Source organism: Ursus americanus, chromosome 7, assembly GCF_024610735.1.
Source record: "Ursus americanus isolate L20-20 chromosome 7, mUrsAme1.1.p, whole genome shotgun sequence".
Taxonomy (NCBI): domain Eukaryota; kingdom Metazoa; phylum Chordata; class Mammalia; order Carnivora; family Ursidae; genus Ursus; species Ursus americanus.
In genome coordinates, this window is record NC_142133.1 from 38,339,994 (window position 1) to 38,356,983 (window position 16,990).

A 16,990-nucleotide genomic window follows, 5' to 3' on the forward strand; every position below is an offset into this window, starting at 1 on the left:
ATCTCCTGTAGGGCTGGTTTCGTAGTTACAAAATTGGTTAGTGACTGGCGATTCTGAAATGTCTTTATTTCTCCATCAATTCTGAATGACAGCCTTGCTGGATAAAGGATCCTTGGCTGCATGTTTTTCTCTGAAAGAGCTTTAAATATGCTCCCCCAACCCTTTCTCTCATTCCAGGTCTGTGTAGACAGGTCTGACGTAATTCTGATGCCTTTGCCTTGGTACGTGAGAAATTTCTTTGCCCTGGCCGCTTTCAATACTGTATCCTTGCATCTAATATTTGCGAATTGCACTATGACGTGACGTGGTGTAGGTTTGTCGTGGTTGAGCTTGGGAGGGGTCCTCTCTGCCTCTTGGACACGAATGTTTGTTTCCCTTGCTAGATTAGGGAAGTTTTCAGCTACAATTTGTTCAAATATCTCTTCTAGACCTCTGTTTTTCTCCACCCCCTCGGGGATGCCGATGATTCTAACATTGGATCGTTTCATTGAGTCAGTAATCTCCCGTAACCTACATTCGTGGGCATGGATTTTTTTAAGACCATCTTCTATTTTCATTTTTTCCTCTATTAACCCATCCTCCAATTCACTAACTCTTTCCTCTGCTTCTGCGACCCTGGCTGTCAGAGCCTCTAGTTTTGCCTGCATTTGGCTCATAGAATTTTTAATTTCTGTCAGGTTCGCTCTCATTTCTGTCCTTAGGGATTCTATATTCTCAGTAACCTTTTCGTTTATACTTTTTTCAATTCTACTCATCATTTTGACCATCGTTACTCTGAATTCCATTTCTGATAATTTGGTTACATCCATATCCATTATTTCTGTGGCAGAGGCCACAGTGTCACTGTCTTTTCTTTGCTGGGGGGGGCTTCTCCTTCTTGTCATTCTGATGAAGAGAGGTTGCGGGGTTTCCAGAGCCCAAATTATTGACTGGGTCCCAGGCCGTGCCCCTTGTTTTATAGGGATCTTAGGGATGTGGGCTTCTTCTTTAAAGATTTTATTTATTTATTTATGTGGCAGCCAACCAGCGAGAGAGGGAACAGAAGCAGGGGAGTGGGAGAGGAAGAAGCAAGCTCCCAGCGGAGGAGCCCGATGAGGGACTCCTTTCCGGAACGCTGGGATCACGCCCTAAGCTGAAGGCAGGCGCTCAATGACTGCGCCACCCAGGCGCCTGGGTTGTGGGCTTCTTGATTTTTCAGCCTGCCTTCTGTGTTCTGGGGGAGGGGCCTGCCGCGCCGATACTCACGCAGCCCCGTTTGGGTAGAGTCTCCATGTCCCCTGCGAGGGGGGATGGGGATGGGCACTCCCTGAGCCGGTATTTCCAGGCTTTTGTTCTCTGGCGGCTTTCCCTGGCGGTTTGCTGTGCCTCTTCTGAGAGTCAGAGCAGCAGCGGCCGAATTTCAGCCTCTGTCACGGAACAGAAGGATTGCGGCCCGTTCTCTACTAATGTTCTGGCCACTTTAACTCTGTTTCTGTTGGTGCTGCTCAACCCTGCAGCGTCCCGGGATGTGCGCCCCACACCCGGCGTCCCAGCCCTCACTTCCAGGGCCGGCGTCTCTGTCCTTTGTGTTTCTAATGCCGCCAGCCGCCCCGCGCGCTCCCGGATCTCCCGGTCTCAGTCTGGATCCAGTGAGCGCACCGGGATTCCGGGGTTCCGCGAGATGCCTGGTGGCTCGCGCACCCGGCTCACGGTCTCAGTCTGCTGTTTTGCGGGTGCCGACCGTGAGCCCCGCCCGCTCTCCCGTGCAAGTGGCTACCGCTTCCCGGCACCCGAATGCGGCGGCTCCCTCCCCCTTCCGTTTATCTTCCGATATCTGTGCGCGGTTTCACGGCTCCCTGCTTCGTACCTCAATACTCAGCGCTGGAGATGTTCATTTGTAGAGATCCAGATGCGTCTTCCTGCGTCTCAGGCTGGTTCCGTGGTTGTTTAGGCTGGTCTGGTACCTATCCAGCTCGACTCGGAGCACCGGCTGAAAACGGTGTCTCCTACTCCTCCGCCATCTTAACTCCCCCTCTAATTTTTTATTTTTGAACTCTTGTAATAATGTTAACTTTGGATTAGGTGTATTGGTAAATCCCCTGATCTTTTATTAGGTGAATCATTTGATTTTTCACTATCTTCTTTATGGCATTGTTTAGAACTGAATTACGTGGAGGAATCTGATATTAGAGTCAGTTTATTATTTCTGTATTCTGTTCTGTAACTTGAAGGGAAAAAAGAAATTAATGGAGCACAAGGGGAGAAGAGTGGAACCAAATAAGTTTGTACAGAGGAAACTGAGAGATCAGTTCTGAGGTAGAAAGCAAGATTATCTGTTGAGGGAGGTGTAGTGGTAAAGGAGGGTTAGGGGGTTTGAGGAGAGTGGCTTGGCACAGGCTCAGAATTTATGTTAAAGTGAATAGGAGTTGCAGCTGACCAAGAACAAGCAAAAGAATTGGCAGGTAGTTCTGAGAAGTCAGCTGAGGTTGGAGATGATTTTCTAATGTTGTCAGCCTTAATAGAATCTCTGGTTTTTCTCTACTAAAACTCAAAACTGCAGAAAATGAGTTATAGGTTGGTCCTCGGTTGAGGGATTTGTTGAGTGGGTAGATGTGGTGGATGGAAAACAGTGGAAGGGAACCAGTAAATATTAAATATTTAGATCTGTGAGCATGGGTTGTCTTTCCTTTGAGAGAATGTCATTTTATATTAAATACTTTGATCTGTAAATATGGGACATCTTTCCATTACTTAGATTTTCTTCTTTTCTTTCAACATTATTTTAATCTTTTTGTTGTTGAAAAAAATTGTTTTCTTAATTTCACTTTTGGAATATTCATTGCTAGTGTATGGAAATGCAGTTGAATTTTGTATGTTAATTTTATAGCTGCAATCTTGCTGAACTACTTGTTTATTATCTGTAATATTTTCTATGTGGATTTCTTATAATTTTTATATACAAGACCACGTCATCATCAAATATAGTCTTCTTTCTTTCCAACATGGATGTCTTTTGTATATTTCAATTCCTCAACTGCCCCAACTAGTACCTTCAGTGCAATGTTGTATAAAAGTAGCAAGAACAGACATCCTTGTCTTGTCCTGGTCTTTGTAGAAAGATACGAAGTCTTTTTTTTTTTTTTTTTTAAAGATTTTATTTATTTATTCGACAGAGATAGAGACAGCCAGTGAGAGAGGGAACACAAGAAGGGGGAGTGGGAGAGGAAGAAGCAGGCTCTCAGCAGAGGAGCCTGATGTGGGGCTCGATCCCAGAACGCCAGGATCACGCCCTAAGCCGAAGGCAGACGCTTAATTGCTGTGCCACCCAGGCGCCCCAAGATACGAAGTCTTTTATCATTAAGTATGATGTTAGCTGTGGGATTTTTGTAGATGATCTTTATCAGGTTGGGGAAGTTACCCTTATTTGTAGTTTTTAGAGCATATTTATCATGTTGTATAAGGGTGTTAGATTTTGTCAAATGTTTTTTCTGCCTCTTTTATGATGATCATATGGTTTTTGTCCTATATTCTAATAATATAGTGCATTATTAATTAATTTTTGTATAACCAACCTTGCAGCCTTGGTTATACATGCCATTTGGTTATGGCATATAATCCTTTTTGTATGTTGTTGGATTTGTTTTGTCAGTAATTTTTGAGGGCTTTTATGTTTATGTTCATAGTAGGTATTGGTGTGTAGATTTGTTGTGATTTTTGTTGTTATTAGGTTCTGGTACAAGGATAATGCTAATGTTACAAGTTGAGGTGAGAAGCATTATCTTCTAGTTTTTGGAAGCAGTTGTAAAGGATTGGTATTAGTTTTTATTGGGTGAAACCCACTGTAAAGCTGCCTGCCTCTTTGTAGAAGTTTTAAAATTATAATTTCATCTTTCTATTTGCTATAAATCTATTTATATTTTATATTTTTCATGAGTCAGTTTTCATAATTTGTGTCCTTTGTGGAATTTGTCCATTCCAGCTAGGTTATCTAATTTGTTGGCATATGGTTGTTCATGGTATTCCCATATAATCCTTTTTATTTTGGAAGATTGGTAGTAATACCCCTTCTTTCATTCCTGATTTTGATAATTTGAGTTTTCTATCTCTCTTTTTTTTGGTGAGTCTAGCTAAATTTTGTCAATGTTCATCTTTTCAAAGAAATAAACTTTGGTTTCTCTACTTTTTCTGATCTCTTTTTCTCTATTTTTAAATCTCTATTTTATTCCCATTTAGTCTTTATTTTTTCCTTCCTTTCACACTTCAGTTTTAGTTTGTGCTTTTTATTGTTTCTTGAGGTGAAAGAACAGGTTATTGATTTGCGACTTTTTTTTTTTTTAAAGATTTTTCATCTATTTGAGAGAGAGAGACTGCGCACGAGCTGTGGGGAGGGGCAAAGGGAGAGAGAGAAGCAGACTCCCTGCTGAGCAGGGAGCCTGATGTGGGGCTTGATCACAGGACCCTGAGATCATGACCTGAGCTGAAGGTAGACACTTAACTGAGCTCCCAGGTGCCCTGGGACTTTATTTTTGATATAGGTGTTTACATTGATAGATTTCTCAGCAGTACTTTAGTGGCATACTCAGAATTTGGTTTGTTGTGTTTTGTTTTAATTCATCTAAAATGTTTTTAAGTTTCCATTGTAGTTTGTTTTCATTGACCCCGTGGTTATTTGGGACTGTCTCGTTTAATTTCCACATATTTTTTACTTTCCTTTTGTTATTAGCATCTCCTTTGATTTCATTTTTGTTAGAGAACACCTACTTTGTATGATTTTAGTTCGTTAAAATTTTATTGAGGCTTGCTCTTATGTCCTAGTGTATAGTTTATTCTGTAGAATGTATGGTTTACACTTAAGAAGAATGTGCATTCTCTATTGTTAGGTGGTGTGTTCTATACATGTCTCTTAGTTCTAGTGGGTTTATAGTGTTCAAGTCTTCTGTATCCTTGTTGATCTTCTGGCTAGTTTCTATTTTTGAAAGTAAGCTATTGAAATCTTCAACTGTTTTTGTTTAATTGTCTGTTTCATCATTTTTTCTGTTATATTTGCTTCATAACTTTTGAGATTATGATATTAAGTGCATTTATGTTTATAATTGTTATATATTCCTGATGACTTGACCTTTTTGTTGTTATAAATGGTCTCCCTTTAATTCTAGTAACTTTTTTTGTTTTAAGGTCTATTTTCTCTTACGTCAGTATAGTCAATTCAGTTCTTACGCTTGCTGCTTGTATGGCATATGTTTTTCATCCCTTTACTTTCAACCTATTTGTTTTTTTGAATCTAAAGTATATCTCTTGTAAACAGCTTATAGTTGGGTCTTGTGGGTTGTTTTTTTTTTTTTAAATCCAGACTGACAATATTTGCCTTTTGATGTGACTGTTTAATCAGTTCATGTTCAATGTCATTATTGATTAAGATTGGATATATATTTGCTGGGTTTACTTTTCGCTTTCCATGTTTCATGTCTTTTTGTTATGTTCCTTTTTTACTGCTTTTTATTGGACTTAGTGAGTATTTTCTAGTGTCACATTTTAATTTCTTTAATTTTCTAGTTAATTTTTAAAGTTATATTCTAGTGGTTGTTCTAGGGCTTACACAATTTATCTTATTATTGTATATACCTGATTTATACTAACTTAATTGTAGTATGATACAGAGACATTACTCTTATATAGCTCTATTCTCTTTTATGTGTGCTATTATTGCTATACATATTATACCTATATGTGTTACAAACACATACGAATACGTTGTTACATTATTATACTTATTTTTATAATTTTTCGTATTTTTAAGAAGCTAAGAGGAGAGGAAGTATTTAGAGTTTATTATATTAATCTTCTAATTTACCATTTTTTATTCTCTATTTGTTCCTGTGGGTTTGTTACCATCCAGTGTCTTTTCCTTACTCCACTCCAGCTTTGCTCCCACTTGCCTCCTTTTAATGTTAATTGTCAAATATGTTACATTTCTATATGTTACAGCCCCACTAATGTAGTTAAATACATATTACTTTGTGTAAAATTGCTTTTAAAGAGAAGAAAGGAAAAGAAGTATGCAAATATGCTGTCTTTTTGTAATTACTTACATAATTCTCTTTACTAGCACTGTTTGTTTTGTTTTGTAAATTCAAATTACTATCTGGTGTCACTTGGTTTCAGCCTGAAGAATTTGTTAGTAGTTCTTGTATGATGGTTCTGCTATGAACAGATTCTCTCAGTTTTTATATACCTGGAATGTTTTTATTTCGTCCTTTTGAAAGATTGTTGAGTTTAGAATGCTTGGTTGATAATCTTTTTGTTTTAACACTCTGAATATGTCTTAGCACTCTGAATATGTCTTCCCATAGTCTTCTGGCCTTTATTGTTTCTGATGAGAAGTCGGCTATTGATCTTATTAGCATTCCCTTGTATGTGATTTGTTTTCTCTTGCTGCTTTCAAGATATTCAGTCTTTCAACATTTTGATTATGATGTATTTGTATGGATCTCTGTGTTTACTCTACATTAAGTCCATTGAGCTTCTCAGATGTGTAGATTGTCTTTCCATTTATTTGAGTCTTTTTCCACTTTTTTATCAGTGTCTTGTAGTTTGCAGTGTACAGATCTTTCACCCCCCTTGGTTAAATTATTCTTAGGTTTTTTTTTTTTTTATGTAATTGTAAATGGGATTGTGTCCTTTCCTTGTCTGGTTTTGGTATCAGAGTAATGCTGGCTTTATAAAATGAGTTTGAAAGTGTTCCCTTTTATTTTTTAGAAGAATTTGAGATATTTTGGTATTAATTATTTGAATATTCAGTAGAATTCACCAGTGAAGCCATCTGGTTCTGGAGTTTCATTTGTTGGGACACTTTTGATTACTGATTCAATCTGCTTACTAGTAATCAGTTTTGGTAGGTTATATGTTTCTTCTACGTTGTCAGATTTGTTGATGTAAAATTATTTGTAGAAAGTTTTGTTTGATCTTTTATATTTCTGTGATATCAGTTGTAATAGTTCCTTTTCCGTTTTTGTGTCTTATTATTAGAGTCCTCTCTGGGTATTTTGGGGTACAGGTGGTGATTTTAGCTAAAGATTTGTCAATTTGTTTATCTTTGAAAAGAACCAGATCTTTGTTTCGTTAACTTTTTTTCTACTGTCTATTTAGTCTCTACTGCATTTATTTTTGCTCTCGTTTATGTTTTCTTCCTTCTACTGGGCTTTGTTTGTTCTTTTTCTGGTTCTTTAAGATGTAAAGTTAGGTTGTTTCTTTGAGATTTTCTTATTTCTTGATATAGGCATTTATTACAATGAACTTCTCTCTTAGAACTGCTATAATTGCACCCCATAAGTTTTGGTATATTGTATTTCCATTTTCACTTGTTTCAAGGTATTACTGGATTTTTCTTTTGATTTCCTCTGTGAGTCATTGGTTGTTCACTCTGTTAATCTGTTTTGCTTTATTAATTTCTTGAGTCTTTTTTCTCACAAATTTTCCATAATTTCTATTCCTTTTCAAGTTACTATGCAGATTACATTCATCCCTTCTCCTTTAGTTTTCTTGAAGAGTTAATACTTGGTAATGTACTTCCTTACCTTATAATTCACTCCTCAACCCATTTAATTCTATATTTAGTTGCTTTTTTGAAGCTCACCGTTGGGTTTAGAATAGCAGTCACTAATAATTTGGTGAAAAGAGTTCAGAATTTGGAGTTAGAATTAAAAGGTTAAAGTATCTGTTTTTGTCATTTACTGTAGAACTCTGGAGAAGTTATATTTCTTTACCAATCAGAATGTGGTCTGAGGACCAAAAGTATGGGACATCACTAGGGATTTTGTTAGAAATGCAAAATTTCAGATCCCATCCTAGACCTATTGAATCAGAATCTCCAAGTTAATAAGATCTCCATATTGAGAAGCAATCTTATATCTTCATCTTTGAAACTTAATTTCTTTATATGTAAAGTGCAGACGGACCCACACTTAGGATGCTTTGACTTAGAATTTTCACCTTTATGACATGCATTCAGTAGAAACCATACTCCAAATTATAAATTTTGCTATTTTCTTAGGCTAGCCGTATATGGTATGATAATTTTTTGTGATGTTGGGCAGCAGCAGTGAGTCACAGCTCCCAGTCAACCACATGATTATAAGGGTAAAAACCTGATACACTTACAACCATTCTCTACCCATACAACCATTCTGTTCTTCACTTTTAGTACAGTATTCAATAACAAGATATTCAACACTTTATTATAAAATAGTTTTTGTGTTAGGTAATTTTGTCCAATTTTAGGCCAGTGTAAATGTTCTGAGCATGTTTAAGTTAGACTAGGCTAAGCTGTGATGCTTGGTATGTTAGATTATTGTATGTATTTTTGACTTATTATATTTTCATCTTATGATGGGTTTATCAAGATGTAACCCCATTGTAAGTTGAGGAAGATCTGTATAGATAATACTTATGGTATATATCAACCATCATGCCGTCATCTAACATACCATATGTTTTATCAATTTATTTTTTTGTCTACTTCCTACTATTAGAATGTAAGCTTTATAAGGCAGAATTAGAGTGTAAACTTTGTCTTTGTTTATTGCCCTATTTCCTATATCTAGAACTGTGACTGGCACATAGTAAACGTTAATTTTTTTTTGAATGAACAAATGAATGAATGCATATCTTGTCAAATCTTGTCATTTCTACTGCAGTCATTTACTTCCCACTGCCATTCAGAATTAGAAGTACTGGATTAGACAGTACAAATACAGAAATCTCTGTTGTTGCAGAAAGTTCTATTAGATTGTACTACTTACACTTTTGCATTCTTTTCCCACTCATCTTGAATCTATATTTCTGCAGTATGGTTCTGATCAAATTTATCAACAACTCCCGATGCCATTTAGAATTAAGTTCAGAATCCTTAGTGTAATCTTTAGATGCTTTATAATAAGTTTCATATAGTTAAAAAATATATATATTTTCTCAGGGTGCATTTATTAGAAGAATCATTTAAACTCACTGCATGCATAGCATCCATCTGGGCCATACTGCATTGCCCTTGTAGGACTCGAGTGATAGGGGAACCCATGAAAATAAGTTGAAGATCCTTTGCTATGCCATGGAATAAAGTATTTTGTCTCTGATTGAGGAGTTGCATGACTTTTAATGGCATACATGACACAATAACAGGCTAACTTATTAGGTTATAACTAGGGTGAAATTAAAGGCCAAACTGGATAGCATTTTCCCATCATGTTAAAAATTCTTTAAAAATCCAAATTTTAATGAAAATCCACATAATATCACATCAAATGGATATGCTGCTATTTTTAAACATTACTCTGTTGTTGAATATTTTAATTATGTCTGCATTAGTTTGCTGTTTTAGATGGCTTTGTAATTAATATTTTTGTAAATATTTGTCTCCTTTGATGACTACTTTCTTAGGATTCCTTACTAGAAGTGTAAAGGTCAAAGGAAAGAAAGCTTGCTTTATTTCTTTTATATAAAAGAAGTATTTCTTAATTAAAAAACATATAATATTAGTATTAATAAATCTCTTTTTTTAGGAGATACTTCCAAAGGAGGCATAACTGAAGTTACTCAGTCCAGCTTGAAACCAGGCAGCACTGCTACTTCTGGAGATTCAGACACTGGATCTCATTTATTCTTGTTCCCCAAGGACTTTCCTCAGTTGGCTTTAAGGTCTCCTCAAGAGAATACTATTCGTCAGCATACTGATACACTCAACCAACAGGCATCAGTAGATAGTAGTATAAGTGAAGAGACTCTAAAAGTTTCAACTGTTAGTGAAGTAGCTGACCAGAAGACTGGGATATCAACAGTACCGTCTAGTTCCTACTCACAAAAAGGGAAGCCCAATATTTTCTACCCACAGGCCTTGCCAGGCAGTCATCTAACTGAAGAGGCTCTAAAAGTTGCAGCTGTTCCTGGTCCTGCTGACCAGAAGACTAGCATACCTACAGTCCTTCCAAGTTCCTACTCATATGGAGGGAAGCATAATATCTTCTACCAGCAGGCCTTGCCAGGCAGTCATCTAACTGAAGAGACTCTAAAAGTTTCGGCTGTTCCTGGTCCTGCTGTCCTGAAGAGTGGCATACCTACAGTCCTTCCAAGCTCCTACTCACGTGGAGGGAAGCATAATATCTTCTACCAACAGGCCTTGCCAGGCAGTCATCTAACTGAAGAGACTCTAAAATTTTCGGCTGTTCCTGGTCCTGCTGACCAGAAGACTGGCATACCTACAGTCCTTCCAAGTTCCTATTCACGTGGAGAGAAGCATGGTATTTTCCACCCTCAGACCTTGCCAGACAGTCATCTAACTGAAGAGACTCTGAAAATTTCAGCTGTTCCTGTATCTACTGACCAGAGGACTGAGAAAACAATAGTACCTTCTACTTCCTATTCACAAAGAGAGAAGCACATTATTTTCTCCCAGCAACAGTTGTCAGATGGTCATCTAACCAAACAGGTTCTGAAAGTTTCATTTGTTCCTGGACCAACTGATCAAAACACTGGGATACCTTCATTATCTTCCTGTTCCTATTCGCTTGGAGAGAAGCCCAGTATCTTTTACCAACAGGTCTTGCCAGATAGTCATTTAATTGAACAGACTGAGAAAGTTGCAGCTCTTCCTGGACCAGCCGATCAGAAGACTAGGGTACCTGCAGTATCCTCTACTTCTTACTCACACAGAGAGAGGCCCCGTATTTTCTATCAACAGACATTGCCAGAAAGTCATCTAACTGAACAGGCTCTGAAATTCTCTGCTCCTGGATCCACTGAGCAGAAGACTGGGATACCAACGGTAACCTCTACTTCTTCCTCACATAGAGAGAAGTCCAATATTTTCTACCAACAGGAGTTGCTGGATAGTCATCTAACTGAACAGGCTCTGAAAATTCCAGTTGTTCCTGGACCAGCTGACCAGGATACTGGGATACCAGTAGTGCCCTCTAGGCCCTACTCTCTTAGAGAGAAGCCCAATATTTTCTATCAGCAGGTATTACCAGATAGTCCTCTAATTGAAGAGGCTCTGAAAGTTTCATCTGCTCCTAGACCAGGTGACCAGAAGGCTGGGATACCAGCAGTACCCTCTAGTTCTTACTCACATAGAGAGAAGCCTGGTATTTTCTACAAAAAGGTCTTACCAGGCAGTTGTCTATCTGAAGAGGCTCTGAAAGTTTCATTTTCTTCTGGACCAGCTGAAAAAAAGAGTGGGTTACTATCAGAAGCTTCTAATTTCTACTCACATAGAGAGAAGCACAATATTTTCTACCAGCAGGAGTTGCCAGACAGTTCTCTAACTGAACAGGCTCAGAAGGTTTCACCTGTTCCTGAACTTACTGACCAGAAGACCGAGATATCAACAGTAACTTCTCCTTCTTACTCCGATATAGAAAAGCCCTTTATTTTCTACCCACAGGGCTTGCCAGACAGTCATCTACCTGAAGAAGCTCTAAAAGTTACATCTGTTTCTGAACCAGCTGATCAGAATGAAATACCAGTAGTCCCCTCTACTTCCTCCTCACATAGAGAGAAACCCATTATCTTCTTCAACCCACAGGGCTTGACAGACATTCATCTCACTGAAGAGGCTCTGAAAGCTTCAGCCATATCTGGATCAGCTGACTGGAAGACTGGAATATCAACAGTATCCTCTACTTCCTTCTCACCTAGAGAGAAGCCCATTATTTTTTCCCCTCAGGCCTTGCCAGGCAGTCATTTACTTGGAGAGGCTCTGAAAGTTTCAGCTGTTCCTGGATCAGCTGACCAGAAGACTGAGTTGCCATCAGAACCTTCTAGTTCCTACTCACCTAGAGAGAAGCCCATTATTTTTCCCCCTCAGGCCTTGCCAGGCAGTCATTTACTTGAAGAGGCTCTGAAAGTTTCAGCTGTTCCTGGATCAACTGACCAGAAGACTGAGTTGCCATCAGAACCTTCTAGTTCCTACTCACCTAGAGAGAAGCCCATTACTCTCTACCCACAGGGCTTGACAGACAGCCAAGTACCTCAGGAGGCTCTGAAAGTTTCAGCTGTTCCTGGATCAGCTGACCAGAAGACTGAGTTGCCATCAGAATCTTCTAGTTCCTACTCACCTAGAGAGAAGCCCATTACTCTCTACCCACAGGGCTTGACAGACAGCCAAGTACCTCAGGAGGCTCTGAAAGTTTCAGCTGTTCCTGGACCAACTGACCAGAAGACTGGGTTGCTACCAGAACCTTCTAGTTCCTACTCATCTAGAGAGAAGCCCATTATTTTTTCCCCTCAGGCCTTGCCAGGCAGGCATTTACTTGAAGAGGCTCTGAAAATTTCAGCTATTCTTGGACCAGCTGACCAGAAGACTGAGTTGCCATCAGAACCTTCTAGTTCCTACTCACATAGAGAGAAGCCCATTACTCTCTACCCACAGGGCTTGACAGACAGCCAAGTACCTCAGGAGGCTCTGAAAGTTTCAGCTGTTCCTGGACCAACTGACCAGAAGACTGGGTTGCTACCAGAACCTTCTAGTTCCTACTCATCTAGAGAGAAGCCCATTATTTTTTCCCCTCAGGCCTTGCCAGGCAGGCATTTACTTGAAGAGGCTCTGAAAATTTCAGCTATTCTTGGACCAGCTGACCAGAAGACTGAGTTGCCATCAGAACCTTCTAGTTCCTACTCACATAGAGAGAAGCCCATTACTTTCTACCCACAGAGCTTGCCAGACGGCCAGGTACCTCAGGAGGCTCTGAAAGTTTCAGCTGTTCCTGGACCAATTGACCAGAAGACTGGAGGGTTGCCACCAGAACCTTCTAGTTCCTACTCACCTAGAGAGAAGCCTATTATTTTCTACCCAGACGGCTTGACAGACAGCCAGGTACCTCAGGAGGCTCTGAAAGTTTCAGCTATTCCTGGACCAGCTGACCAGAAGACTGGGTTGCCATCAGAACCTTCCAGTTCCTCCTCATATAGGGAGAAGCCCATTATTTTCTACCCTCAGGGCTTGGCAGACAGTCACATACCTCAGGAGGTTCTGAAAGTTTCAGCTATTCCTGGACCAACTGACCAGAAGACTGGGTTGCCATCAGAACCTTCTGTTTTCCACTCATATAGGGAGAAGCCCATTATTTTCTACTCACAGGGCTTGACAGACAGCCAGGAACCTCAGGAGTCTCTGAAAGTTTCAGCTATTCCTGGACCAGCTGACCAGAAGACTGGGTTGCCATCAGAACCTTCCAGTTCCTACTCATATAGGGAGGAGCCCATTATTTTCTACTCACAGGGCTTGACAGACAGTCGGGTGCCTCAGGAGGCTCTGAAAGTTTCAGCTATTCCTGGACCAGCTGACCAGAAGACTGGGTTGCCACCAGAACCTTCTAGTTCCTACTATCTTAGAGAGAAGCCCATCATTTTCTACTCACAGGGCTTGACAGATGGCCAGTTACCTCAGGAGACTCTGAAAGTTTCAGCTATTCTTGGACCAGCTGACCAGAAGAGTGGGTTGTCATCAGAACCTTCTAGTTCCTACTCACATAGAGAGAAGTCTAATATTTTTTACCAACAGGAGTTATCAGGCAGTCATCTAACTGAAGAGACTGTGAAGGCTTCAGCTGTTTCTGGAACAGGTGATCAGAAGACTGAGATATCAGCAGTGCCTTCAAGTTCCTACTCACTTGGAGGGAAGCCCATTATTTTCTATCAGCAGGCCTTATCGGATAGACATCTCACTGAAGAGGCTCTGAATGTTGCAGCTTCTCCTGGACCAGCTGACCAGGAGACTGGGATACCAACAGTACCTTCTGTTTCTTACTCTCATAGGGAGAAGCCCAGTATTTTGTACCAACAACCCTTGTCAGACAATCAGCTGGCTGTAGAAGCTCTGAAAATTTCAGCTGATTCTGGGCCAGGTGATCAGAAGACCAGAAAACCAACAGATACCTCGGCTTCTTACTCACATAGAGAGAAGCCCATTATTTATCAGCAAGAGTTGCCAGATCTTACTCAAGCGGCTTTAAGTGTTTTCAGCGTTCCCAGACTAGGTGACCAGAAGACTGGAATACCAGTAGTAACCTCTACTCCTTACTCACATACAGAGAAGCCCATCATTTCTTACCAGCAGGAGTTGCCAGATCCTATTGAAGGTGCTTTAAAAGTTTTAGGGGCTCCTGGTTCAGCTGACCAGAGGACTGGGATACAATTTGGGTCCTCTGCTTCCTATTCACATAGAGAGAGCCCCATCTTTTTTTATCAGAGGGGGTCGCCAGATATTACTGAAGAAACTCTGAAAGTTTCAGCTGTTTCTGGACCAGGTGACCAGAAGACTGGGATACATAAAATTCCCTCTAGTTCCTATTCATACAGAGACAAGGACAGTGTTTTTTACCAGCAGCAGTTGCCAGATGTTACTGAAGAAGCTTTAAAAATTTTTGCTCTTCCTGGGCCTGCTGATCAGAAGACTGAAATACCAACAGGACCTTCTTGTTCTTACTCACATAAAGAGAAACTCAGGATTTCACCTGTGATTTTACGAGATGACGAGAAGACTGAGTTAGTAACAGCTCCCCTTAGTTCCTACTCACAAAGAGAAAAGCCCAAAATTTCAACTGTGATTGGACCAGAGAACCAGAAGACACCGTTACCGACAGTTCTTCATAATTCCTATTCTCAGAGTGTAAAGCCCAGTATTTTCTTTCAACAGGAGCTGCCAGGTAGACATCATAGTGAGGATATTTTGAAAATTTCACCTGTCTCTGAACCAACTGTTGTGAACTCTGGAATACCAATACCTCTTTCTAGTTCCTATTCCCACAGAGAGAAATCTAATATTTTCTACCCACAGGAATTGCCAGACAAACATCTAGCTGAAGATGCACTGAAGGTTTCAACAATTCCTATACCAGCTGACCAGAAAAGTCTGTTACCAACAGTTCCTACTAGTTCCTTTTCACACAGAGAGAAACCAAATATATTCTATCAACAGGATTTGCCAGATAGACATATAACGCAAGATGCTCTGATGTTCTCAAGGGGTGTTGGACAAGTTGATCAGATTACTGGGTTATCGACAGTTACTCCTAGTACTTATTCACATAGTGAGAAGCAGAAACTTGTTTCAGACCATGTTCAAATGCTAATAGATAATTTGGATTCTTCTAACTCCAGTGTTATCTCAAACAATATGCCTTTAAGTTCTCAGGCTGATGGTAGAGTTATAATAAGTAAGCCAGAATCTTCAGGTTTTGAAGATGTAGGGTCTGAGGAAATTCAAGATACAAGCAGTGGTTCCAAAACTCTTAGAGAGATTCGGACCCTTTTAATGGAGGCAGAAAATATAGCACTGAAACGATGCAATTTTCCTGCTCCCCTTGTCCCTTTCCGAGATGTGAGTGATATTTCATTTATACAATCTAAGAAGGTGGTTTGCTTCAAAGAACCCCTCACAGCTGATGAATCTAATGGTGATTTGCCTCAGAGACAGCCATTTACAGAGGAAAGCTCAAGCAGCAAGTGCATACAGAAGGATATTAGCACACAGACAAATCTGAAATGCCAGAGAGGCATTGAGAATTGGAAGTTTATTAGTTCAACTACAGTTAGAAGTCCTCTACAGGAAGCAGAAAGCAAAGCCAGAGTGACAGTAGACGAAACCCTTCGGCAATGTAGAGCAGCCAAATCTGTAATGAGATCTGAACCTGAAGGGTATAGTGGAACCATTGGGAATAAAATTGTTATACCTATGATGACTATCATTAAAAGCGATTCAAGTAGTGATGCCAGTTCCTGCTCATGGGACAGTAATTCATTGGAGTCAGTTTCTGATGTTCTTCTAAACTTCTTTCCATATGCTTCATCCAAGACAAGCTTAACAGATAGTAGAGAAGAGGAAGGTGTATTGGAGAGTGATGATGGTGCTGGTAGCAGTGTAGATTCACTGGCTGCACATGTCAGAAACCTCCTGAAATGTGAATCCTCACTGAATCATGCTAAACAAATACTCAGAAATGCAGAGGAAGAGGAGTGTCGAGTACGAGCACGAGGTAGGAACTGATAATTTGTTATAAAGGTAGGTCAAGCTTATAAACATTATACTTTAATAATTGTTTAAAGTTAAGTGTTTGGAGTCTAAATTTATTTTCTTGTAGGACTGTTAGAATGATTAGATTTTCTGCCATAATCCAGAATAAGTCCATTTAACCAATAATGTAAGTCACAGTATTAATAGTTCTAGTTTGAATTTAGGGGTCTTAGGTAGGTTCTGAAGCCTGAAGGAGAGTAAGGAGATAGCTTGGGTTTTCAGATTCCTAAAGTTCTCCTGTTTCCTTAATCCTCCTATTATAGTATTCTATTTTGGATGCAGAAAAAAAATGAAAACAATTTGCTCTGCTCTAAATAACACTGTTATCTTAACACTATACATTTCCCCTTTTCTAATAAAATTCTTAGAGCATATTTTAGACATTAGGAAAAACAAGTATTGCACACTAAAACTTGGGTTAGAGCTTTGAAAGAGGATGTTTACTATTCCCATTAATCTCAAATAGTAGAATGCCATTAAAAAAGAGAAAAAAATTTAAGACAAAATGGGGGAATATAGGGGCACCTGGGTGGCGCAGTCATTAAGCGTCTGCCTTCGGCTCAGGGCGTGATCCTGGCATTCTGGGATCGAGCCCCACATCAGGCTTCTCCACTAGGAGCCTGCTTCTCCTCTCCCACTCCCTCTGCTTATGTTCCTTCTCTTGCTGGCTGTCTCTCTCTCTGTCAAATAAATAAATAAAAAATCTTTTAAAAAAATGGGGAATATATTCTAGAAAACAACTTATAAACAGTTCAGGCCTCCCTGATTGGTTTATAAGTTTTCCCTTGAGATTAACTACCTGCAGTGTTCCTTTTATCACTGATGCATATTCTGACTCCAGAAAACTCCCAAGTTTTATTGATTATTATTAAATATCAGCTCTCATGGAAGCAACAGTAACTGTAGCAGGAAGTAATAGGGGAGGTAAAGGGACCATCCTGATTGGAAGGA

At 39.6% G+C, this 16,990-nt stretch overlaps 1 protein-coding gene across 8 annotated transcripts in view; it reads left to right on the top strand.

Moving 5' to 3' along the window:
- ALMS1 (ALMS1 centrosome and basal body associated protein) overlaps positions 1-16,990 on the top strand; it is a 214,840-nt gene that overhangs the window by 52,095 nt on the left and 145,755 nt on the right. For all 8 annotated transcript variants that reach the window (XM_045788273.2, XM_087863546.1, XM_087863545.1 and 5 more), the window contains one exon: positions 9,534-16,001. In XM_045788273.2, the coding sequence (XP_045644229.2) occupies positions 9,534-16,001 (6,468 nt within the window). The remainder of the gene's footprint in view (positions 1-9,533; positions 16,002-16,990) is intronic.